This window comes from Orbicella faveolata, unplaced genomic scaffold (genome assembly GCF_042242905.1).
Source record: "Orbicella faveolata isolate gen_17 unplaced genomic scaffold, um_ofav_v1 contig_12, whole genome shotgun sequence".
NCBI lineage: Eukaryota > Metazoa > Cnidaria > Anthozoa > Scleractinia > Merulinidae > Orbicella > Orbicella faveolata.
This window is the reverse complement of record NW_028301539.1, coordinates 26,921,607-26,947,696: the sequence shown is the minus strand read 5'-3', so window position 1 is coordinate 26,947,696 and position 26,090 is coordinate 26,921,607. Positions and strand designations below refer to the sequence as shown.

The 26,090-nt window shown below is 40.9% G+C and overlaps 2 protein-coding genes across 2 annotated transcripts in view; one reads left to right on the top strand and one right to left on the bottom strand.

Annotated features, from left to right (window-relative positions):
• Positions 1-333, bottom strand: part of LOC110062905 (uncharacterized) — a 4,084-nt gene extending 3,751 nt beyond the window's left edge. Inside the window, exon 1 of the mRNA XM_020769854.2 lies at positions 261-333. Within this exon, the coding sequence (XP_020625513.1) occupies positions 261-262 (2 nt within the window). The 5' untranslated portion in view covers positions 263-333. The remainder of the gene's footprint in view (positions 1-260) is intronic.
• LOC110062943 (activating signal cointegrator 1 complex subunit 3-like) lies at positions 332-26,090 on the top strand. The gene is made up of 34 exons (XM_089283057.1): positions 332-675; positions 1,802-1,847; positions 2,889-3,566; positions 4,018-4,085; positions 4,215-4,381; positions 4,600-4,741; positions 5,302-5,427; positions 5,927-6,127; positions 6,679-6,819; positions 7,206-7,370; positions 8,217-8,465; positions 8,754-8,888; positions 9,331-9,522; positions 10,440-10,664; positions 10,986-11,105; positions 11,686-11,850; positions 12,241-12,327; positions 13,144-13,320; positions 13,940-14,165; positions 14,354-14,607; positions 15,199-15,434; positions 15,847-16,000; positions 16,642-16,727; positions 17,094-17,406; positions 18,026-18,289; positions 18,803-18,940; positions 19,428-19,681; positions 20,384-20,621; positions 21,688-21,822; positions 22,338-22,393; positions 22,615-22,783; positions 23,260-23,526; positions 23,967-24,173; positions 24,472-26,090. The coding sequence occupies exons 1-34, from the start codon at positions 463-465 to the stop codon at positions 24,769-24,771; spliced, it is 6,594 nt and encodes a 2,197-aa protein (XP_089139183.1). The 5' UTR covers positions 332-462; the 3' UTR covers positions 24,772-26,090.

Sequence of the window (26,090 nt, the reverse complement as noted above, 5' to 3'; positions counted from 1 at the left end):
GGGAAAACTTCAGTATACTTTCGAGCTTAATCTATCTTTCACCCAAGATTCCCTAAGGGGATGGGGAATGTAAGAATACAGACCATATTGAGAAGAACATCTACCGCAGATGTTCTTCTCAGATTTCGTCAAGACTTTGTCTAACAAACAACACAACAGTCTTAAGGCTTGTGTCCATAATTAAAGCTTAGTCATCAACCCCAAGCAATAACGTTTTTCTAAAAAGCTTTTTTCCCCATGACTCTCGATATAATACTCACATATTTGAGAAATATTCATGCACCTTCTTTCATTATCCTGCAAACGTTAATCGGAGACGTGAGTGTATACAATACATGACATGGTCAATGATATATTATTATTTCGCTGGCTTCAAACTGGGGGCTCAGGCTAAAGAGAAAAATGGCGGACGAACAGAGAAGTTTCACAGTTTTGGTGAAATTCTGTTGATGTCTGCACAAAATGCCTCCAATAGAACTTCCAAGATTAACAGGCTCCTTGCGAGCTTTCTCAGGCCTATCGTCCCCACACTCACGTCCACCAGAAAATGGCGATGACTTGAAGAGAAAGCGGGAACTGAGATCGAAGAAGCAGCTGGAAAAAATTTTATCTTGGTCAGAATTAAAAGGTTTGATTTTAGACGCGACGAGTTTCGATAAAAATGCTACTCATGAGGTAGGTAAATAATGTTATATTTTTAAGTGCGCGGATGGAAGCATTTTTTTTTTGTCTCTTTATCTTTTGCAGGACATTTTTTTTGGTACCTTAGGTCCAGTTCAGACGTCGTGCTTCTGCCGTGCCGAACTAAATTCAGGAATTAAGTTCGACAAAAGCACGGCAGAAGCACGGCGTCTGAATCAAACTTTTTAATTGAGCTCGGCAAGCAATTAAGTTCGACAAGCTCTGCCGTGCTACACGACTCCGGCACGACAGTGATTCAAACGTCGTGCTTCTGTCGCGCCAAACTAAATTCATAAATTATGTAAATGTGTTTTGGCGAGATTGCGTTCCCTGACGGGAGTTAGTAGGAGAATTGCTACGAGGCTTCAGTAAACCCTGAATTGATTCGACTCTGGCACGACGTCTGAATCAGAGTTGATTTCCTGCCGTGCTATAGTCAAACCAAATTGCAATTTAGTTCGGCATGGCAGAAGCATGACGTCTGAACTGGGCCTTAGTTGCCCATCTCCCTATCAAAAATATAATAGTCCATACTTAATAGAAATGGGTTATTATTGAAGATTTTATAAATGGAAAGCTTTGCCAAACAAAACACTGGATAAATTTAAATCTTTCCAAAGCCTGTTGGCAGATTTGCAAAAACATCGCAGCTTGCAAAGCACAATTCCAAGACTTTGATTTGCTCTGGTACCACTTCGATTTGCTCTGGTTCCAAAACATTCCTGTAAGACGTCACACATATCTCGAATGTTGACAACATGTTGTCAGCACTCCTAACATAAGCCAATCATATTTTTGTGTTGTGAGATCAACACATAATTCAAACTCCTAGGCTTAGGCGGTAGACCCTCCTTTTGTGCGCTCCTCGCCCCTAGGATTTTGCGCAGCCATTTTTTTCTTGTGGTTTTCTTTTGCATCACACATGACGGACTAAGTGAAAGAGGGACTACTCATAGTCCATTCCAAAATACAATGCAAAACTTAATGCAAATTAATCAATTACAATTTTCTCAAAACTCTGCTTAAAGGTGACAAAAACTGCTTGTTAACATAAGGTTCAGCTCAACTCAAATGAAAGAAATCTTGATTTATTTTCTAATTAATAATAATATTCTTTTAGGTGAAGACATTGTTAAAGGAGCTTGTTCACACTTCAGCTGAAATTGGTATGATTATATGTTAATATATATTTTCATGTTGCATCTGTACATGTGTATGAGACACACAAGTCTTATTTAGACCCAAGCAAACAACAGAACATTTCTCAGGACACATTGTCTCACAAAATGTTAGCATGTTTGCATACCCTCCCAGCATTTCTTGTTGAAACATTTTGTTTCTGCGAAGCAAAAGACATATTGTTTCAGCATTTTTGTCAAAAAATTACACATTGAAACAGTTTAATTCTATAGCCCTGCTGGAGCTGTAAAATCAGAGGGCACTGATAATAACATTTTAGTATGCTGCTTGGATTGTTTAGATTTTAACCGCAAAACACTTGCATTTAACCAATGCTCAATAGATCGTTTTCATGTGAAAACTAAAGAGGCACAAAAGTTTTATCCTCATCAGGCATAAGAGGTGGTATATTTATATCTGTTTACAATTTTACAGCTCAATAGCATGCTTCTTTTGGAATTCAGAGCATTTTGAATTTCAGGGTTATGGAGGTGCATGACACAAGGCTACGATCGAGTTTGTTGAAAAATATATACTTATCTCATGATTTTGAGCCTTTTTAGAAGTTAGAGCATTATAAAAAGTTCTTATGTAAATGCTTGTTTGATCAGTACTGATAATCAGTCACCTAGATAGCCAAAGTAAGTTCCAGATGTTTACACTATTTTCCGGCCGCCATATTGGTGTACCATGGAGGTACACCAACATGGCATTTTCATACTGGGCTCTGCAAATATCTGCAAAACATTTCAACAAATATCTGAAGTTTGGGGAAACGCACAGGCCTAAAACCTGGAGAAGTGTCTTATTTAGTTATCTTCTATAGCATTGTAAGTTCATAGCTTTTTCCACTGGATAGTTTTCGATTTATTTTTTTATTGCGTGACAGTGAAAACGATCTATAACACAACAGTTTAATGTAGACAATGTGTTCCCACAGAATCTATTATGCATATCCTCATGGATAAAACACTACAAACATGGATCAAATCCTTACTAAACATAACTTTTTTTATGATATTTCTTAGTTGGTAAAGATTCATCAGGTGAAGCTGTGGAAAGTGCAACAGTATTTGTTTTCACAACTTTGAAGGATGCAAGTCACATTGGAAAAATTGAAAGTGCCAAACTAAAAAGTGTTTTTGGAGCATTTCCAGCTTCAGCAGCAACCAAAGCTTGTCATATCATTCAGAACATAATTTTACTGCTTCCTGAGGAATGCTTGGCACTCATTGACAAGAGAAATCAAGAGAAACATGAAGAACCTTTGAAGGAGTTTGGCAGTGACATAAGATTTGCTCCATTTAAGAGTAAAGTTGTATCATTAGATGATGCATTGCTTTCTGATTCTGAGGAAGAAAATGTTCAGACTCAAATGGATTTTCCAACAATCAGGGAAGAACAAATACCTTCGAGGGATACCTCAAGTGCAGGGACAAATAACAAAGATGAAATCAATGGATCATGGCTAAGAAACCAGTGTGAACATTATTTTGGTGATAGTAGCTGTGGTGTGTCAGTTCTGGATCTTTGTTCAGCGCTCTTTGACATTCTCAGCTCTGATAGAGATGATGAAGCTATTCAGAATGAGGTATTTGAGCTTCTTGGGTTTGATCGGTTTGAATTCATTCAAACACTCCTTGCTAACAGACACAGGATAGTTATAGCAACTTCTGAAAGTGCTTCTGATTTGAATGAAGGCAAAGGTGAGTTGTGCGCACTGCGATTAAGATTTGCAATACTGTCCAGTGCAAGGCTGTCATTAAGTTTTGATTCACCTGTAGCCTTGATCTTCACACCTGTAACAAACCTATTACTTTTTGGGTGAATTGTATCAACTACAGGCAAGTTCACCTGTAATATCAGGGGCCCATCAAACATACTCACCATAGCAGGTGTTATGGGTTGCAGCCCTTATTGACAGCCCTGTAGTACTTAAGAATTTACAGTAGAACATCCAGTAAGTATAGTCCTAGTGCAAAGTGCTCTTCTTCCACTTAGTGTGCTCTTTGTTAGATTAAGTTTCAAGTGTTACAGACAATTTTCTCACTCCAGATTTAGCTTTTGCAAAACTAGACTTGTAGGTAAGTTTATGAATCAAGCTTCTTGCTGCTTATCATTTAATTCCTATTAATTGCAAAGAGCTTTACATTTCAGAGAGCACTAGAGTGAAGTCCACAACAGGTCCAAGCAAGCCTTTGTATGGATGTCAAGTCACCGTGCAGGTTTGTGTACATAGTGTACATGTATGTAGTGGAGGACTGCAGGAGGAGGGTGGGAGTGGGTTATTCTAGGGTGCAGTTATCCTTTTTAAGTCAAGGAATAATTGTGCTTGTTGTTTGTATTGGTTGCAGTCTGAACAAGAGAAGCAGCTGATGCGACAGGTAAGGAAGGAAGGAAGAAAGGAAGAACGACGCCAGGCTCGTAGAGACAGGAATGCACCTGCAGATGAACAGGATATTGATCAAGAAGCTTATCTCAGAGCAGTTGGCTTTGATCCTGACTCAATGAAAACTCAGAGGTATGTTGTCTGTGAGAAGTGTGAAATGTCATAATTATGTTGATCTGCCTCATCAGTGTCAATGTAATACTTACCTGTTTTGCAAACCCCATCAATGCAGTTAAGCTTTTAAACATAAGATCAGTCTATCTACATGTAAGTTGTACATCTGTTTCTTGTGAGTTGCTGCTTTTCTTGTTTTAATCTTGAGTCACCTTTTTGCTCCTGTTTCTTTAAAGGGAGATTGCTCTCCAAGTAGCGTCCAGTGCCCCCTTGTTCTCACGGCCAAAGAGAAGTGTTCAGCCCAATCAGGTGTATCCATATGTGTTTGATGCTTTGGCTGACACACATCGAGCGACAGCTTTTATTTCAGACACCAAGGTACCATGATATGTTCTACATGTACGTGTATACTGTTTTGCTACTTGCTACATCTACATCTACATAAGGGGGTTGGGGTGGGGGTTCCTACAAAGGGATATACCCATCACTGTGAGACTAAAGGGTGAAAAAAACTTATGTAGGTCGTGCCTCATTTACATCAGGTGATTCAACCAATCCTGAGAAAACTGAAGACTGATTACTCATAGACTGTTAATTCAAGAGTGTTAGAGCGATCAACATCTGAAATCTTGTTATAATATCCATACACTTTCAAGAAAACAGGTGCTGAGAATGAAGAACCACATCGGCTTTTTTAGGTTTAGCCGAGGATATTAACTTGGTGGACCATTGTCAAAATTTTGAATAGTAACAATAAAATTAATTTGTCACGGTCAGAAAATCTGAAAGAAGTAATTTTTTTCAAGCTTGCAATAGAGACCTCCATACAATCTATCCTAAAGTAATACGTCAAATTTACAAGTACAAATCAATATTATGTTTATTATTTTTTCCGGTTGTATTACTATCCATTAATTTGACTGTGGCTTCATTTACAGATTGCCCTGCCTGCTGATGCTAAACGAAAAAACACAAAAATGTATGAAGAGGTTGTTGTTCCTCCAAACACGCCCTTACCACCAAGGGAAGGAGAAACTCCCATTCCTATTTCATCTTTAGACGAGGTGAGTATTTTGTGAAATGATTAACGCTGCAAGCTGCCTATCTTACTTACAGAGCATCATTCAGGGGTTGGATCATCATCATCATCATTGTTGCCGTCGCTGTCATCGTCATTACCATCATCATCGTCATCATCTTTTATTTGCCACACCATAAAAAATAATAAAATAATAACAGTAACTGAAAGCGGCGAGGAGACCTCCAAAAAGCCATCAGGTCCATAGTAGAGGCCGTCTCAGTCTCTGCAGGTCTTCTGCGGGTGCGGCCTGACCAATTCACTTTTTTTTCAATGAAAACATAATTATTTTTTTTCTAAAAGCTGAAGAAGCTTGTTTAATTCATGACTTTGTGTTAATAAAGTTACTTTGCACAAAACCATGAAAAAAATTCTTGTAGCGTGTGAACCGCGAATGTTGCCAATGCTGTCCATTTTCCGCTAGCTATTTAAATGCAAGAAATTCCTTAAAACATCTCGAATTTATGTGCTTATTTATTTTCTAGATTGGGCAAATGGGATTTCAAGGGATGAAGCGGCTTAACAGAATTCAGTCCATTGTATTTGACGCAGCATACAACACAAACGAAAACCTGTTGATAAGTGCACCAACTGGTGCAGGCAAAACCAACATTGCCATGTTGACGATCTTAAGGGAAATTAAACAAAACATCGAGGAAGGAGTGATCAAGAAGGATAAGTTTAAGGTTGGTTACTTGCTACGATTTACATTACTTGCAAAAAATTTTAGACGATTTTAATTTCAGACAAAAATAAAGTGTCCGAAAATGAAACCGTCCGAAATATTTAAGCGTCCGAAATTTTAAGCGTCTAACATATTTACAGTACAGTGATAAACTTTTATTCTAAGTAGCTCCAAAGCTCTTAGTTTCCCTCATGTAGCGAACTCTAGTTGGTGAGACACTGCTTGAGATATGTAACAGCTTGATAGAATATGTGTGCTATTTTCTCGCCAGTGTACCTGTTAAAGCTTGAAGCTGCAGTAAAACAGATGTTATTCCAGTCTAATTCGTGTTTTGCAGGCGTAAAGGTACTTAGGTTATGTTTAAGCGTAGTGTCCGAAATTTGTCCGAAGTGAGATACAAAGTGTCCGAAGATTAAACATCCGAAATCTGAAATGTCCGAAATCGTGACGTCTGAAATTTTTTGAAAGTTATGTATCGATGGCTGCACAGTCATCAATCACTGGTAACTGTTTGATTTTTTTTTGTGGTCGATCGTTTTTCTACCCCTTCAGATCATTTATGTGGCCCCTATGAAGGCGCTCGCAGCTGAGATGGTTCAAAACTTTGGCAAGCGGCTGGCCTCGCTGGGGATTGCAGTACGTGAGCTTACTGGTGATATGCAGCTCACAAAATCCGAAATCCTCAAGACTCAAGTAAGTGCAGTGCTGGTTTGATGTTGTGCTCTTCACAATCGCTTTCAACTCTCATTTCAACGACGCTCTACAGAGAAACGTTGCATGGCGGGTTAGCGGCTGAAACAATGGGCTGACATGGTGTGTGAAGTTTTACACTGAAGGTCTGTTAATATTGCTCAGAAAAACAGAATGTTGAGATAAAAAAGAAGAATACGTCAGTCCGTCAGATTAGAAAAAGCAAAATGCACAACAAGGTTCATATGTACTCTGTTATTACAACTCCTTTGCAAAAAATGTCATTGCTCTGTTTTAATTGTATTCTTCCCAGCGAATTTATTAACTGGTAAACAGATCTAGTCAATTGGTAACACGTTTGGTTTCAATATGGATTTTTGTCAATGCAGATGTTAGTAACCACGCCTGAAAAATGGGACGTGGTGACGCGTAAGAGCACAGGGGACGTGGTACTAGCCCAGCTTGTGAAGTTGTTGATTATTGATGAAGTCCATCTCTTGCATGACGACAGAGGCTCAGTTATTGAGTGTTTGGTAGCCAGGACTCTGCGACAAGTGAGTACAAGTATCATCGAACTTCGTTAGGCTCGGATGAAACTCCAGATTCCACATGAGACTAAGGTTTGTCCACAGACCCTCTATTTAGTCTTGAGTTCGTCGAGAACGCAAGCTTAGCAAAATATTAACCCGGGGAATGGGATACACGCGCTAAAACGCAAGGGGATGGGGCTGGGGAGAGGTCGTGGCCGCTATCGCGCTCCGCGCTCGTATCGCTCGCGCGCTCGAAGAAAATTAAGTCGTAGCAAAAAAACGTCTGTCGACAGACTAACATGAGACTTACCTGCGTGTTAAGCGTTCTTGAACAATTTAGAGTTTTCTGCATTTGGCCGCAAATAATTGTTATTGTAGTTGAGTCTGTACTCAAAGATTACTTTGTTTAAAAACGATAAACGCGGAGGCGAAAGGCTCAACACAAAGCAGAATTGACCCTTTTGCCTGATTTGTATGTCAAACCGCTGATAACTACAATAACAGCTATAATTGATCTGGTCTAAATTTTTGTGCACCCCAAAATGCGAAAATGCTTGCTACGGAGGATTGCATGGGAAAAGAACCAACCAAACAAACAAGCAAGCAAGCAAACAAACAAACTAACAAACAGATAAACCAACAATCAGATAAACAAACAAACAGACAGACAGACAGACAGACAGAAGCTACTTCTTTGGCTCATTTGCATTTGGTTCGCCATTTTAACTTGGAAGTTTTTACCCGGATAAGTTTCTAGCTCGAACAATGAATTCTCCTAACTGATTGTGTACAGTTCTATTAGTATTAATACTGAGAATTTGGTGTCTTATATAAAGAGTCGATTTTCTTGTCGTGTATATACCTCCGTAGGTTGAATCATCTCAGAGCATGATCAGAATCGTGGGTTTGTCAGCAACACTTCCCAATTACATTGACGTGACGCACTTCCTGCGGGTCAACCCGTGCGAGGGCCTGTTTTTCTTTGACGGGCGTTTTCGTCCCGTCCCGCTCGGCCAAACGTTTATCGGGATCAAGAGTCAAGGTCACGTGAAACAACTACATGACATGGACACGATTTGCTACGAAAAGGTTTTGGAGAACGTTGAACAAGGACATCAGGTGAGTCAGAGAAAATCAATTTAAGGAGACTGGCAACAGTTTCCAGCACTTTTCTAACAGCTATACTTTGAAGGATGAATACTTCCACCGTTTAACAAGTGATGCTACAATAATGATAAGCATGATAAGATGCAACTTTTTACAAAGGTTAAAAAAATTCTGTGGAGAGGGTTCAGAGCAATCTTAAGTTTTTTTCCTTCTACAGTCTCTTTTATGTAAAAACAATCATTTGGGGAAGCGACTGCCGAGCCAGCGATACAGTCCTTGTCTTTCTGTTCCTGTCAACAGGTTATGGTTTTTGTGCATGCGCGGAATGCAACCGTCAAGACAGCACTGACGTTACGAGAGATGGCAGCCAATCAGGGAGACGCTGCTTTGTTCCATGCCCCACAGAGTCCTGAGTTTGGACAGGCTGAAAAACAGGTACAGCCGGTTTACAGTTTAAAACTGGCTGAATCTATTTAGAGTGTACAAAGTAATCTTCAACATATTTGTTTAGTGTTTGCATTTGTTGAGCTTTACGGTTAAAAAACGTCGTACGGAGTGATCAAGTGTACCTTATTGAAGGGCTATGAAGAGATACATGCTTTTTCCAATGAAAACCTTCTCCAAATTTAGGGAAACAAAGGAATTAAACGAATGTATACCGTGGCTTTTGTGTTTTGGCTTTAACGTATCAGTCGCGTCTTGCTCAAGAGGAGAAAATTGCAATTATTCTTGTTTTTATGGGCTATGTGGTATAATTTCACTGCTTTCCCCCAACTGTTCGACAGAAACATTTTAATCATCCTGTAGCCATCTGACTTCCAAAACAGTTCTAGGACAAGCAGCATGACAATAAACGTAATTTTGGACCAAATCACAGGTGATGAGATCACGAAACAAGCAGTTACGAGAGCTGTTTCCAGATGGCTTCAGTATTCATCACGCTGGTATGTTGCGGCAGGATCGTGCCATGGTCGAACAGTTGTTCTCACGTGGTCTGATCCGGGTTCTGGTGTGTACTGCGACTCTGGCCTGGGGTGTTAATCTGCCAGCCCATGCTGTGGTCATCAAGGTATGATCTTGATTAAAAGGGTGAAAAGGTGTAATCAGCTTCTTAAAATTTCGATTCGTTACTAATAGATTCATTCCCTGTCGTGACTTTGGAGATCGTTACCTTCAAAATCCACTGACAAACGTGAAGTTTTATCGCTATTTTCGGGGAGGATAGATTGTTACTTTGCGAATTTTGTGATATTTTGCGGATCACAATTTTCTTGAAGGTTATAATTTAAAAGTCATTTGGAAGTTTCCTCTCCTGGTAATGTGTTATTTGTGATTTTGACTCATGGCGGAGAATGGCCGGACATCATTAATATTCATTCATATTCATTTTGCCACTATCACTTCTTAGTTTTTAGAAACTATTCAAGGCACAGTGACAAATTTTAGTTATTGCACTCAAACTCCAAGTCCAGTTGTTGTAGTTTTGATCCTGGCCTTTTTGCTTGTGTTGTGTCCTTGTACTTGTAAGCCTACATGCTTTGTTCTTAATCGGAACATTATTGGGGAAATTATTCCGCAACCTCAGGCCCCATCCAAACTACGCCGCAGGAATTTGAAAACGGAGGTTTCACCCTGAAAACGTTTCAAATGTTTTCCGTCCACACTACGCCGAGGAATTTAAAAACGCAACAATCACTGGTCATTTTGGATTTGTTGTTTAGGAAAACTCTGTCAGGGAAATCATATGATTATCGCGATGCCATCGTTTTAGAAAAGTTCCGTTATAAAATGTTTTCAAATTCCTCCGCTTTGAGTAGCGTTTTCGAAAAGCTCCGTTTTCGTGACGGATTAGTGTGAACGTAAGGCCTAACTGTAGAAATAAAGCTGCGTTTTCAAATTTCTCATGCGGTGGACGGGGCCTCAGCTTGTTACAATTCAAACGTGGGGTTGTGTAGGTTTTAATAGTCTTTCTTTATATCTCTCAAGGGCACACAAGTTTATGACGCCAAGAAAGGTTCGTTTGTCGATATTGGTATCTTAGACGTGCTTCAAATCTTTGGTCGAGCTGGACGTCCTCAGTTCGATAAACAAGGCGAGGGTATCATCATCACTTCACACGACAAACTCAGCCATTATCTGGCGCTTCTCACAAGACAGTCACCGATTGAGAGTCAGTTCATCTCCAGTCTTACTGACAGTTTGAACGCCGAGGTAAGAACCTTGGAGTCAGGGGAAAAACCAGTTAGTACCTTGTTAATTTCTCTGAACTGTGCCCGCGAATTTGGTCAGAGGCGTTTCTGAGAAGCGTGACGGTTTCTTTTTTAGAACTCGTTTCAGGTATTGTCACAGGAGAGAAAATAATAGAGGAATTTTCCTTCTTAAAGTTTATTTCTGGCGCCAATTGCGCTATTAACGAAACGGAACTATGTATTTGAAATAAGCAGAAACAGGCGCCAAGTGCAAAAAACTGAATGTATTGTATAGTGCTAGGAGAACTCATTTTTAACTTTTTGGGGTTTTCCTTCTTATCAGATTGCCCTTGGTACAGTAACCAATGTCGATGAAGCAGTTGAGTGGCTCAGCTACACGTATTTATACATTCGAATGCGCGTAAATCCACTGGCTTACGGCATCCCTTACGGAACCAAAGAGGTTTGCTTGTCAAATAATGAATTATTTAGTGCATCTTAATCCATCTTTGCTATTCACTAACAACAGGCCATGCAGTTGTTTGACAAGTCTCCAATACGTGTGTATCGAACGACTGAACAAAAAATGACTTTACCACGGGCTAATGTTACGTTGATCTGAAGAAAAACAAACAGTATATAATTCATTTAATTTGATATCATCAACTCAGGATCAAATAATACGTTGGTTCTTTTTAGTAATCCCGATCTTGCGTTGAGACCAATCGAAACGCTCGTGGACAAAATCTTAACTCACTAGAAGTAGAGCTACAATCTTGTCATGCATCTTAGCACGCAGAAAAGTACTTCCTTAGTTTCTTACTGTACCTCCCGTCGAGAGTTTACTGTACTCTGTCTCTTTCTATGCTTCTTCTAGTATGGAGGATTTTTTCTTCTTTGCCGGGGGGAAGGAGATGTAGTAACCTGTGATAGTTGCTAATACATTTTAATTGCTTCACTCTACAAGGGACCTAAAGAGCTATAGGAAACTTTCCCCTTTCTTATGTCTTGCATTTTTAGTCTCTCGGAATTTCCTTCCATAGGATGACCCTCTTCTACTTGGACACCGCAGAGAGCTGATTGTTAATGCAGCACGTCATTTGGACAAAGCGAAGATGGTGCGGTTTGACCAGCGGACTGGATATCTGAACTCTACTGACCTGGGAAGAACTGCTAGTCACTTCTACATCAAGTACGATACGATAGAGGTAAGGCTAAATCAAACGAATAGACAGACATACAGACAGCCAGGTAGACTGACTGACTGACAGACAGACAGACAGACAGGCAGGCAATCAGATAGACAGACAGACTGACAGACAGACACAAACAGACAGACCGTGAGGCAGTAGACAGACAGACGGATAGAAAGAAAGACAGACAGACAGACGGAAACAAACGGACAGACAGACAGGCAGACAGACGGAAACAAACGGACAGACAGACAGGCAGACAGACAGAAGGCCGACAGACAGAGAGATAATCAGGTAGCCCATTTGTCTGATCATTTCTAGGTTACTGTACGTAGACGCAATGAATTCCATCCTAATTTTCACCCTACATTTTGCTGCAATTACTGATTCTTCTTTTCTTTTCAGGTATTCAACGAGATGTTCAAAGAACACATGCCAGAACCTGAAGTGTTAGCCATGTTGTCTCACTCACAGGAATTTGAACAAGTCAAGGTTAGTACGTGTACTAGATTCTGCAGTCTACACGCGCAGTATCAACAGCCTTGCGAGAAAAATAGAGGATCTGGACATAAGATCTTGATCGTGGCCGTATTTATTTCTCACTGGCATTTTGCCTGGTAGAGCCTTTTTTGTCAAACATCTTTCGGTCGTTTCCGTACTTATGCATCGTGAATTTGTATCCCAGAAAAGAATCTCGTGTTTTTTTTTTTTTAAATAAGAGAGCGAATCATCGACAACGTCGGTCTATTACACTGTGTGTGTGCAACTAAAATATTAGTTACTTTTTTTGGAGGGAGGTTATAGTTTCTTACAACGAACAAGAAACTAAACTAGCCAAGAAGCCAAATCCACGGTGAATGGCTTTTCAAATGTTAACTCAAGACTTCCTTTCTGCAACGAACGAGAAACGTTTTGACACACGTCGTAGTGAAGTTCGATTATCGAGCGTCACAGAACTATTTCCCACAACACAGGACCTACATAATTAACATTTGAATTGGGGTCCGGGAATCTCGGAAAATTAACGCTGGATGCAAATGAAATAGAATAAGAGGTTAAATATAGAAAGGCGCCATTTTCTAAAAGTGCGACAACTACTTTTGTCGCCCATTGTGGCTTCCTAGTCGGCTAAAACTCCGTGTTGACAAAGTTTCTCCTTGGTGCAACAGCTTCTTTAGAAACTTAGTTCAGTTTTGAATCTTCTGATAACTCAAATCCCTGTCTAATAGTTAAGTGTTGATAAAGTGTCTGGGCTTGTTTATGCGTGTTATATAATGCACGTGTGCTACATTTTATGTTTCATGGCAGGTCCGCGAAGACGAGATTTCAGAGCTCGAGTTTCACATGACTGAAAATTGTCCTCTCCCAGTGAAAGGAGGAGTGGAAAACAATTATGGCAAAATCAACATCCTGCTACAGACCTTCATCTCCAAAGGATTCGTTGATAGCTTCTCGCTAGTCTCTGATTTGGGCTATGTCGCACAGGTATAAACTAGATGCCTTTTGACCAATTAGGGCCTTACTCCTTGAATGTTATGTCAACGTACAGTGATTACAGTGAAAAAAGAAACTTTGAGCGCAGAACTCCGCACAGCGTGACAGAACGCGCATGAGTAGTTATATCACATGATGTGGTCTTTTGTTCGAAGTTCACTGAAATCTGTTTTAGGATGTGCCTGTAGAGCTGAATTTTTCACATCGCTTCTAACTTACCCAATCTTTGTGGAGACATTTCGCTACTCTCCTACACAGTATAATTTAGAAATCAACGGTTTCAAGTAGATCACCGTGTTTCTGAACATAAAATAACATACTTTATTTTCTCACAATTTACATTTACAGATAAAATTACAGCTTTTTTATGTTTACAGTGTAGCTTTTCGGTTGATAAATATTAAAGTTAGAGTATGGGGGTCAAGTAAACATTCGGTTTTCTAGTTGGCCCACATATTTATAAAATTAGTAAACTTTCGGTACAGGTGAGGAACCAGAAACGAGCGGAAAAAATAATAAAAATATTAGACGCAGTAAACCTTATTATGCAGATTCTTTATGATTTATACACCAAACGTCGGCAATGCGGTCATCTGTGTTTTTTCCCTAGAATGCCGCGCGACTCATGCGTGGTCTGTTTGAGATTGCTCTTCATCGTGGCTGGCCCACCATGGCGTACAGGCTGTTGGGCTTGTGTAAAATGCTTGATAAGCGGCTCTGGGGATTCCAAAATCCATTGCGTCAGTTCACCATTTTAAAACAAGAAACTCTGGTTAAACTGGAGGGCAAGAATGCGACAGTGGACCGACTTCGAGATATGACAGCTGATGAAATTGGTAAACCGTTATATGTTAGTAAAGACAATCTTTTAGTAAGTTGGATAAAAATGGAAACTAAAATTGATTAGATAGCCGCCTACTCTGGTCATCTTCCATGAAAGTTATCGATAGTCCAGGTACGCGCATGTGCAATCAAGGAACGCATGTTTCACCTTTTAATCTATATCACGTGTTTATGACGTCAGGTCACATGATCAAACACCCACGCATGGGTGCTACGGTGAAGAACTGCGTCGAGCAGATTCCGGCGATATCGTTGGCTTCCAGCATTCAGCCAATCACGAGGACTGTTCTTCGAGTGCGCCTGACAATCAAGCCCGAGTTTCAGTGGAACGATAAAGTTCATGGGTCCACGTCTGAACCGTGGTGGATCTGGGTCGAGGATCCTGACAACAACCACATTTATCACTCGGAGTACTTCCTGCTGCATAAGAAACAGGTTTGTACAAGTTTGAACAGGTTTGCTTTGGTGAAGTTGGTCAAGCTAGTTTGGTCATTTTAAGGACACTGCGTCAAATTTGATGGGGACGTAAAAACTGTTCCTAAAGGTTTGAAAATTTAAACGTGACGGCGGGATGCATAAACCCGCGGGGGACCCCTAGGAGCTACCAAGATCCTGTTTTGTGTGCGTGGCTTGACACTTTTTTCACCCCTAAGAGGTACCAATTCTCAAACAACACAGTAAGTGGCACTTTCATAATTTTTAACACCGATAAGGACTCAGTTGATTATCAAATATCGCTTTGTCATATTTTTTCGGCTCAATACGCTAAAAGGTTCCATGAAAGCTCCCGCTGTGGACCCTTTGAGCCTGAACAGCCTAAGAGGTACTGGATGAGCGTTTTTTTAACCCCTAAAAGGTCAACGAGCACCCCCGTCCTCTCTTTATGGGAGTCGCCTCCTGTGGCATGAACACGCAAGGATCAATTTTTCAAGAGTTGAGCTGGTATTTCTTGGTCACGTATGTTGATAAATCCGCCCATGAATACTGTACATGTATCCTTAATCCTTTATCGTTTTTCCTTTCCAGGTTTTAGCCGAGGACGAACAGACACTGGTTTTCACTATTCCGATCTTCGAGCCATTGCCGTCCCAGTATTACGTGCGAGGCGTGTCGGACCGGTGGCTTGGCTCGGAAGTTGTGTGTGCTCTGTCTTTCAAGCACCTCATTTTGCCCGAAAAACATCCGCCACACACTGAATTGCTTGATCTTCAACCTTTGCCTATTACCGCTCTGAAATGCAAGGAGTACGAGCAGCTTTATCCGTGAGTAGATACGGCTGGCTGCATCACCTCTCATTTGCAGCTGTCATTGTCTTTCAGTTTCTGCGTGCGACACGCATGCGTTTAAGTATAGTCCTGTCTCAGTACTAATCCTTTAGAACTCTTTGTGGGTATTATCACATATAGTACGTGCGTGCCTACATTTTGTCGAAACTTGGTTGTTAATGTCGTGACGTAACTTGATCACAACAATTTACTGAGATAGCTGTTTGTGTACTCGCCAATACTCAATTTCTGATTGGTCAGTTAGAATCGGAACACGATATTCGTAGGAATTTATCGAATACTACATTGTACTAATATAACCGGTTATTTTTGGCTTGGTATAATCTTGTTTTTTTTCTTTTTATCCTTTTTAAATCACCCTATCAAACAACCTAAATTTCTTTTTCAGATTCACACATTTCAATCCAGTTCAGACGCAAGTATTTCACACGGTGTACCACACAGATCATAACGTGTTACTTGGTGCACCCACTGGATCCGGTAAAACACTGGCCGCTGAACTGGCCATATTCCGTATCTTCAATCAGTATCCAGGAACTAAGGTAGGTCGTTAGTTTATTCTGTTATAAGCAAGATAAAAAAAGGCCAAGTCTGCATACCAGCCAAGTGGCCCATCAGGTCGGAGCTTATCCCGGTTTCTGTAGCAGGAAGCGACTATTGTGTTGAATTTTAATTAAAGCCGTTCAGTTCAAACCCTGGCGTACGCGTGCGTTTGACATTTTGGCCACATAAAGCTTTGGAATCCATAATTGTTTGACTGTGTGTTGAATTTTTACATCTTGCGTTGTTTTACGGTGTAGCAAAAAGCTTGAAAAGTTGCCAAAGTTGGAAATTTCGGAGCGGTCCGTCTTCGGTGGAAAATCCACTGGGAAAATCCACTGGAGCGCGCGCGATTAGCCCATCAGATCAAGGATTTAGGATTCTGGACCGCTAAGAAACTGGGAAAAAAAAAAAAAAAAGGAACTCTGGAGTTTCCCGTTCAAATCTTTCTGTAATTTGTTAGCACTGTGACAATGGTGAATTGACTTATCAGATCATACTACTGTATTTTCCTTTGAATAAAATCGCCAAACGTTAACCTGGGCTGTCAATGTATTTGCACAGGTAACGTATTTCAGTTTAAAATCAAGGCAACACATTCAAGTAAAATAAATCTGACAATTTTGTTTCGTTTCCTTTCCAGGCCGTTTACATCGCTCCTTTAAAAGCTTTGGTTCGCGAAAGAATGGACGATTGGAAAGTTCGTTTTCAGCAGAAACTCGGAAGAAGGTAAGAAGTAACCTGTATGGTACGCTTTGACTGTTGAGCAGACGGATAGAACGGCTTGGTCGATCTAAATTCGAATTAAGTTCGACGTTTGACCCAACGGTCGACCTTTACCCGTTTCGGTCGACTCAAATTGCAATTTTGTTCGTCTCATGTGAAGTTCGACGTTTGACCTGGGCCTAAGACTAACGATGTTTTAATGAGATTGGCGCTTGTTTCATCTCAAAACAATTTTCGGTCGAAACTAGAGTCGACTGCCGTTGTAACTAACGAACCAAACGGTAAAGATGTTTCATCAACGGCTTATTTTTCGTAACTTTGTCAGCCGCGGTAAGTAAATATTGCGTTTGTCCGATTTTATATCCATAGTGTTGTGGAGTTAACTGGAGATACCACCCCAGACATGCGTGCTGTCGCCAAAGCGGATGTCATTGTCACCACCCCTGAGAAATGGGACGGTATCAGTCGAAGCTGGCAGACACGTAACTACGTCAAGGCGGTCACTCTGTTAGTGATTGATGAGATTCATTTGCTGGGTGAAGAGAGAGGACCTGTTCTGGAAGTCATCGTGTCACGGACCAACTTCATCTCCTCGCATACGGAGAAAACCGTTCGTGTGATTGGTTTGTCAACTGCTTTGGCCAATGCATCCGACCTGGCTGACTGGCTGGGAATAGAACAGGTGTAGTACCCTTTATGATTGTGCAGGTTTACGTGATACATTGTGATCGTGTTAATGGAGACTTTGCAGAGAACAAAAAGAAAAAAAGGAAGCGAGTAATTGAATAAACCACTTCGAGTTGCATTTTACTTCTTTTTCTAAACGAGTGATGAGTTTGATTTGCAAGACAATGAACGTACAAGAAATGTTAATTTCAATATGAAAGGTTATACACTAAGACTCGTTTTGAAACAGAGCCGAGGTAAAAGCAACTCGGAAATAGCCTATTCGTATCAGTTGCGGAGCCAAGCGTACATTTTCTTCCTCTTTTTTCAATCCCACAAAGACGATGTGAAACCAAGAGAAAAATCACACAGAGCGCTCGCGGCAGTTTCCAGTTTCCTATATAAAGATAATGACTACATTTCGATCGCTGTATTAAAATGATTATGAACGGTTTTTGATCACACTTATAGGTAATCGTTTTCTAGGAAAGAGTGTTTTGTTGCTTTTGATTTCCTTTTCTTACAGACAGCGGCATTGTTATTGATATGTAAAATGTCTACCGAAGGGCCAAAACAGGGAGAAGAAACGAAAAGAATAAAATTCTGATGTTGGTCTCATTTTTCTTTTATTCTAGGCAGGAATGTTTAACTTCCGGCCCTCAGTTCGCCCAGTCCCCTTGGAGGTGCACATTTCCGGCTATCCCGGCAAGCACTATTGTCCGCGCATGGCAACAATGAACAAGCCCACCTTTGCCGCCATTCGCACCCATTCCCCCACCAAGCCAGTGCTGGTGTTTGTTTCGTCAAGACGACAGACGCGACTCACTGCTCTGGAGCTGATCTCTTTCTTAGCTGCTGAAGACAATCCTAAGCAATGGCTGCACATGCCTGAAACTGAGGTGAGAAGATACAAGTTAATCGAGTGGTGTGTATAAATTTTTAGTTCAGACAAAACGAACAGTCAATTTTTAAAACGTGTTGCCATAGAGACTCAAGAAAACCCATTTCTTAGTTACCTTCAAAAGCTTTTGCCTGTTTCCGAGTGAGTCCTGGTGCTAAACATTCACTTGAAAATTAGGCCATTTCCGAATTACCTTTAGCCTCTTTCTCAAGGCGAGTCTTGGTGCCACATCCTTTCATGTGAAAATAAGAGTTCATTCACATGCAAATAAAGCTCATTTTCATATGACTGGTTGTGCATTAAGCCTCGCTTTGATAGAAAGGCCTAGGACAACTCTTTTATTTGCTCAGTCATTTTCATATGAGAGGTACCCTCGAAAACAAAAGAATTGAGGCAATCTTGGATGCTTATAAAAGGGTCATCAAATATCCCGAAAAATAACAGAAATGATGGTGTGCGCATTCAGTAAACGCTAGAGCGTCAAGTTTCTTAAATTTCAATTCTGTTCCAGATGGAATCTTTGATTCAAACAGTCAAGGACAATAACCTCAAGCTGACTTTGTCGTTTGGTATCGCGCTGCATCACGCGGGTTTACACGAGAGAGACAGGAAGATCGCAGAGGAGCTGTTTGTCAATCAAAAGATTCAGGTAAGAGAGTATACTAGTGTGAACGGAACGAATAAATTATTATCAAAACCCTCTGGATAATTGCTCGACGGTTAAATTCTTTACAACCTTACTGTTTGTACATACCTTACTTTTGCGCACGCTTAAATCTTGGAAAATATTTTTTTCTAAAGGGGGATTAAAGGCGACGTTACACTGGCGAAGTTTTTTTGCTTGTTTCTCGAGATAAGTTGGACGGGAAATGATACCATGTAAGCGCTAGCCGCGAGCGTTGCCCCGCGTGGATTATATTAGGCGCCCAGAGCCAAGTTTATAATTAACGTGGAGGTTATACTGCCAATGGTTCGATCTGCGATCGGCGATTCTGAACAGGTTGAAGATGAGGTTTAACAGCTAAGAATTTAGAAGTTGGTCAAACTTTTTACTGGACTGAAGTCTAACTGATAACTTAAGATTCCAGCGGCCACATCCAGGCTGTCTGAACACTCTTTTATTTGCCTCGCTTCAGATTTTAATAGCTACCAGCACTCTAGCCTGGGGTGTGAACTTCCCGGCTCACTTAGTGGTCGTAAAAGGCACGGAGTACTATGACGGCAAGACAAGAAGGTACGTGGATTTCCCAATCACAGACGTACTGCAGATGATGGGACGCGCAGGGAGACCACAGTATGACGAGCATGGGGTGGCTGTGATCCTGGTTCATGACATCAAGAAACACTTCTACAAGAAGTTTCTGTATGAGCCATTTCCTGTTGAGTCCAGGTGATTATTTTTAGTCTTACAGTAAATTTTAAATTATTGTTGTGTAGCGATACCTGTGGTTTTCTTCCGGGTGCGATATTCCATCATGTTCGATGACTTCATTATGACCATGCGGATTTTGTTTCATTGTCATGAACTGATCTAATAAAGGCATGTGTTTATATAGCGCGTGTGCAATGAGTTCCAAAATTGTCCAATCAAATCTAGCACCCCGTTTACACCTAATGTTCATATTTCGTTAGGGTTCAAATGAGATAGAAGTTGCCAAATCCACTGTCGGTAGTAATGAAATCACACTCTCTTATCAGTGATGGCCAAAAAAAAAATTCTCTGTTTACCTCAAAAGAAGATCTATGAGACTGGAAAAATAACGCCATTGAATTTGTGCATTCAGTGAGGCCCGTCAGTAACAATTATTCCCCGAGCTCGCGTTGGATATGGGACGGTAGATAGTTTTATTAAAAACGCCCCCAAAATGTAGAAAAAATAAAATAAAAAATAAAAATAAAAATAGAAATGCCCCCAAAAATTGCTTGCATAAGTGGCTAAGCCAATGAAAACTCTTGAATTGTGTTATTCAATGATCCAGTTTTAATGTAATAATGTATCTTACATAATTATAAGTGTTTATTGTCTTTTTACTTGATTGGAATTACCTGCACCGCGTACATGAGCTCTTGTAATGCTAACTTGTTTTCACAGTTTGCTCGAAGTGCTTCCAGATCACTTGAATGCAGAAATCGTAGCGGGCACAATCACGTCAAAACAAGATGCAATGGATTATCTCACTTGGACTTACTTCTTTCGACGCCTGCTGATGAACCCGAGTTATTATGAGTTGGAAGACACGGCCAATGACTCGGTGAACAAGTTTCTCTCTGCCTTGGTGGAGGATGCCTTGAAGGAGGTGGAGAATTCTGCGTGTGTGGAGATTGGTGAGGTAGGGAACTTGTGTTACAACAGTAAGTGAATTGTAAGGTTCTGCACAGGATCCAACTGCCCCGCAATGCCGGCACTTAACATCCGTTACGGTAACATGAAAGTATTGCTATTTATGCTCATTTACAATACACTCTTGATCGTGGGGACGCGGTGGCCTCATGTTTAAGGCGCTCGACTCCGTATCGAGCGCTCCGGGTTCAAGCCCTGGCCGGGGACATTGCGTTGTGTTCTTGGGCAAGACACTTTACTCTCACAGTGCCTCTCTCCACTCAGGTGTATAAATGGGTACCGGCGAATTTAATGCTGGGGGCAACCCTGCGATGGACTAGCGTCCTATCCAGGGGGGAGTAGAAATACTGTTAATCGCTCTATGCTACGGAAACCGGGATAAGCTATGGCCTGATGGGCCACTTGGCTCGTATGCAGACGTTACCTTTACTGTATGCTCTTGATCGAATAGAGGTACTGTTACAGTACGTTTCTTACGTTAGAACATAGCACGAGGTCCGCAATCAGTGCTATAACCATCGATCATCAGATCTCGAATGAGGCTGTTTTCGTCACGCGTTTCTTCGAGGAATGCATGATGAACGAAGAAACCCATGGAACGAGGTTGTGCTTTACTACCTCAATGAGCGTCGGATAGGGTACTCATCACCTCGTCACTAAAGGAGATGTAACTTTCATACACTTGTAATTTATCTGTTTGTTATTAGCTTAATTACTGAAGAAGTATATGAATAATAGTGGCTTGTGAGCAAATCATCTGGGTTAACATCAACCTGTCTCCTTCCAGATGAGGCTTTGTAGAAAACCTTTCATTCGAAAATAAAACTTGATTTTACTCATAGTTAGAGAAGACTTATTGTAGCGAGAGTAGCACAGAAACAGTTTGAAAATACTAATAAATCTCCCGGAAAAACCTGTGAACTTGCCTTACAAGTCAAATTAATTTATTTTGAAGGTAAAGGTTTTAAATCCAATTCGGATAGAAATAGCCTTATAGACTTTCGCTAATAGTATAATTTCTGTGAAACATTGTTTTTGTTTTTTTTTTTCCGTAGGACGGTTTGTCGACAACTCCGACCACTCTCGGGAGAATCTCTTCGTACTACTACTTAAGCCACTTAACTCTGCGCATGTTCCATGAGCGGTTACACGCTGACTGCAGTCTGCCGGACCTCATCCAGATTCTAGCGGTAAAGAATTTTTCCTTTTATAAACTACACTGATTCGATATAGATAATATTTTTGATGTCAAAATTGTACGGTTAATTACTTAAAAAAGGTCAATCATTGAATGTAGATTTCCACAAGGTTTGTAAACGAGACACGGATTAACATTTCGTCCAAGGTGCGAAATTGCAGAGAATCAATTCATAAACGCCCTCGTGCTTATTTTCTTACTAACCGTAGAGACCATTATCTCATGCCACATTCTGCATTGCGCAGAGTATACTTTATCTTTCTTTGTAAGTGGGGACAAAACGAAGAACAATTTATAACTGAGCTTTACTTATTTTGTTGCTCTGCTGCAACTTTAATAATACTTTGGTTTGCTCGTTTGGCAGAATTATTTTATGTAAAGCAAAGAGTAGATTTAAGTAGTTACTGGCTGTAATAGTAAAGGTCCATTTCCCTTGTAGGGAAAAGGACATGTTGATGACTGGTTATAATTTTGAACACGCTACAGCTTCTTCATGTTATTTTGCAGGACGCTGAAGAATACACTCAGCTGCCAGTTCGTCATAATGAAGACATCATTAACAGGTAAGCGTGCAATATATCCATTGGTCTTAGTTTACCCTTACCGTAATTGGCTCCAAGAGTCAAACTTTAAGTCAGTTTAGGTGCCGTTTCAACTCTTTTAGTCTTGTTGTAAGTTAAGTGTGTGACCAATCAAGTACTGTCTCGTGGTTCGCTATTATGCGAAATGGCATTTTAGATTATTTCCATTACTGAAAAATAGACCCATTTGTCACACATTTCAGCGATCTCGCGCCCAGTCTCCCTCTGGAAGTGGACCCTCAGACGTTCGACAGTGCCCACACCAAGGCACATCTGCTGTTCCAGGCGCATTTCTCGAGACTACCGCTGCCCAGCACCGACTACCTAACAGACACAAATTCAGTTCTTGATCAAGCTATTAGGATATTGCAGGTAAGATAACCCAGCGTAAATTATGAGCATCGGAAAACTCTGTTAGACTATTCTAGATGTTGTCTGCATGAGATCTGATCTGTGATCTAAGAAAGGAGAGACTGTCCTCGTTTTTCAATGGACGTCGGTGTAAATCGTTCAATATGATTCTAGTATTACCTGTGTGTTCTGTGTTTAGGTTAGCGGAAGCGCGGTGGCCTCATGGTTTGTGCACTCGACTCCGGATCGAACGGTCCAGGTTCAAGCCCTGGTCGAGGACATTATGTTCTGTTACACTTTACTCTCACAGTCCTTCTCTCCACCCAGGTCGGCGAATTTAATGCTGGGGGTAACCCTGCGATGGACTAGTATCCCATCCAGGGGAAAGTAGAAATACTCCTAGTCGCTTCATGCTACAGAAACTGGGATAAGCTCCGGCCTGATGGGCCAGTTGGCTCGTATGCAGACTTTACCGTTTTATTACCTTCTGTGTTTAGGCAATGATTGACGTCTCTTCAGCTGAAGGCTGGTTAGCAACAGCGTTACGGTGTATGCATCTTGTGCAGATGGTGGTTCAAGGGCGTTGGCTTAATGACTGCACCCTCCTCACACTGCCGTGCGTCGATCCAGATCTGCTGTCGCTCTTCAGAATGGATGGTCGTTCTTTAGATTGTCTCCCTGAGCTCTTAGACGCCGTTAGAGGCGAGAGAAAAGTATTGAATGCAATGTTAGGAGACGCGCTGAGTCCAGGAGAAATAAACCAGGTACTCTGTGTAGACGTGTGTTTTGTAATTCCACAAATATAACGGAGAACATGCGCAAACAATACGTTGAACCACTGAAACGCGTGGTGAAGCAGAAAACATGAAGCGGTCATGTGCCAAGCGCGGAAAAACACGTATAAGCCACGTGATCACGACTGGGTTTGGTTTTGCTCCTGATTGGTTATTAATGGGACATATCCTCTCTGATTGGTAGAGACATGGTGGACGAAGCTTTTGACGGCTCATCAATCATAAAACCAAAACAAATGTAAGAAAAAGAGCGTCGAAAGTAATCAGGCAATTACTTTGGTTTGAGATTGACTGAGTAGTCTAATTGGTAAATAATTGGTTTGGTTTTGGTTTACGACACTCGGTTGAAAATCGTTCTAGTCAATTGAAATACTTTGTTTTACCCTGTTTTTGTTTTGCTTGTGATGTAGGTATTTGACATGTTAGGTCGTCTGCCCCAAATCAGTGTGAAATTGAAGGTGCGTGGAGTCTGGGCCGAGAACCAGGAAGGTATGAAGGAAAGTAAAGTCATCAATACTAAAGAGACCAAGGGGATCGTGAGAGACTGGGTGCCAGTACATGCCGAGCAGGAGTATGTCATCTTGATTGAAATCACCAAGGAGTTTTGCGGTTTTAAGGTAAGAAGACGAGAACTTTAGTGATTTTCTATCCGTTTTGCCAGCTCTGTTAGGTCGCACTGAACGAATCTCTCAAGTTATGTCATATGTCACGGTACTTCAGACTTTTTTTGTCCCGCTAAGCTATTCTTTTTCGGTGCCTATTACTATTTATCGTTAACTTTGAGCATGTCAAATATTAAATGTTATCTACATAACGAACTGAGCGTGACCACAGTTTTCTTACAAATTTACCTAAATGTAGTATCAGTGAGTGCTATAGAACTAAAAATCGGCACTAAAAATGCTCTTTTTTCAGCGGTCCAACACAAAAGCTCATGCGCCTCACTTTCCCAAAGTCAAAGACGTTGGCTGGTGGGTGATCCTTGGCGAGATGGACTCGGGTGAGCTATTGGCGGTGAAGAGAGTGGGTCAAGTGCGTTCGTCTAGTACCGTCCCTTTATCATTCTACACGCCTGAGGACCTGGGCAGGAAGTTCTACACAGTGTATCTCATCAACGACGCTTACCTGGGAATGGACCAGCAATATAATGTTCCTCTAGAGATTATCGAGTCTGATATCTCTAGTCAAGTTAACACGGAGGTTAACTTTGACTAATAATGAATCCCCCGTCAAATGCTAGCTCTTTGTGTTGAATATTTGATGTATAGAAAATGTGAAATATGTAGTTCAGACCGCCCGTTCAAATCTTTACTAATTTAGGTAAGCAAGAATCTCATCAACGGTCTATAAAGTACGCATTCTGTGCAGTCTGAATTTACAGTGATACGCCCAATTGCAAATATTTTTCCATATGGGTGGCAGCACTAATGTGGCACCGTGGAAATGTGCGGCGTTTGCAATACTCCTCTACTGTTTTCTGGTATTTCGTCTATTTGTTTATTATTTCAACAAAATCAATGGGTGTTTTGCTTGCATCGTTTGGGTCACTTCCACGGAGTAATCCATTTCTAAATTCTGTTTTTCTCGCGGTTGACTCGCGGTTATTTTCACTTAAATATTATAACTCGACAAATGAATTATTAATGCTCAGAGTAACCTGCACAAAGGACCGTCAAATCGAAAGATTAAAAAATATACACATTAAAGATGTTCAGATTATATTTGTAATATGAAGAGGTTCACTGAATATTTGCAAAATATTGTAAGTGCTTTTTGTTGTTGTTGCTTTGTTGTCATCATTGTTGTTGTTAAGGTATAAGGCTCTTGATTGGGAACTCGTTTCGTTCGAAATCTAAAGCAGCGAGTTTGTAAAACGTGTGATCAGCATCACTAAGGCCCCGTCCACATTACGCCGGAGAAATTTAAAAGCCTAAGGCCTCCCGTCCACACTGATCCGTCACGATAACGGAGCTTCTCGAGAACGCTCTTCAAACCGGAGGAATTTGAAAACGCCTGCGTTTAGTTTTAGCGTGGACGGAAAACATTTTGAAAACGAAGCTTTTCGAAAACGATGTAGTCACGATGATCATGTGATTTTCCTCAAACACAAAGCCAAGATGACCGGTGATTGTTGCGTTTTTAAATTTCTCCGGCGCAATGTGGACGACAGGGCCTAAACACCCTGAACAAAGGCCAGTAGTTGTATTGTATCGGGTTGCGGTTGCCTTGATACATGGCGCGAAAATCCCAACTCATCCCTGAAGATCATTACTGCGTTAATGTTGCTTGGGAAACGAGGTTAGTCGTGCCAACAAAATAAAACACGCGCGTGTTGTCGCACGGCTTGAGATTTCAGACTGCAGAGGAGTTTATTCATCTTCCCAAGTTGGTACATTGATGAAGGAAAAATTCATAACAGGAATTCAAACATTTACCTGAAGCCAGTCGTGTAACTTAAGAGCTGATAGTGGGGACTTAAACAGAAATAAGAAATGTTAGCCTTGATGAGAAATAAACCGCTTGCTAATGAGGGA

Coding starts and splice junctions, on each gene's coding strand:
- LOC110062943 (XM_089283057.1), top strand. CDS start 463: ATGCCTCCAATAGAACTTCCAAGATTAACAGGCTCCTTGCGAGCTTTC. Junction 12,328..13,143: donor AGGAATTTGAACAAGTCAAG/GTTAGTACGTGT, acceptor GTTTCATGGCAG/GTCCGCGAAGACGAGATTTC. Junction 22,394..22,614: donor AATGAAGACATCATTAACAG/GTAAGCGTGCAA, acceptor CACACATTTCAG/CGATCTCGCGCCCAGTCTCC.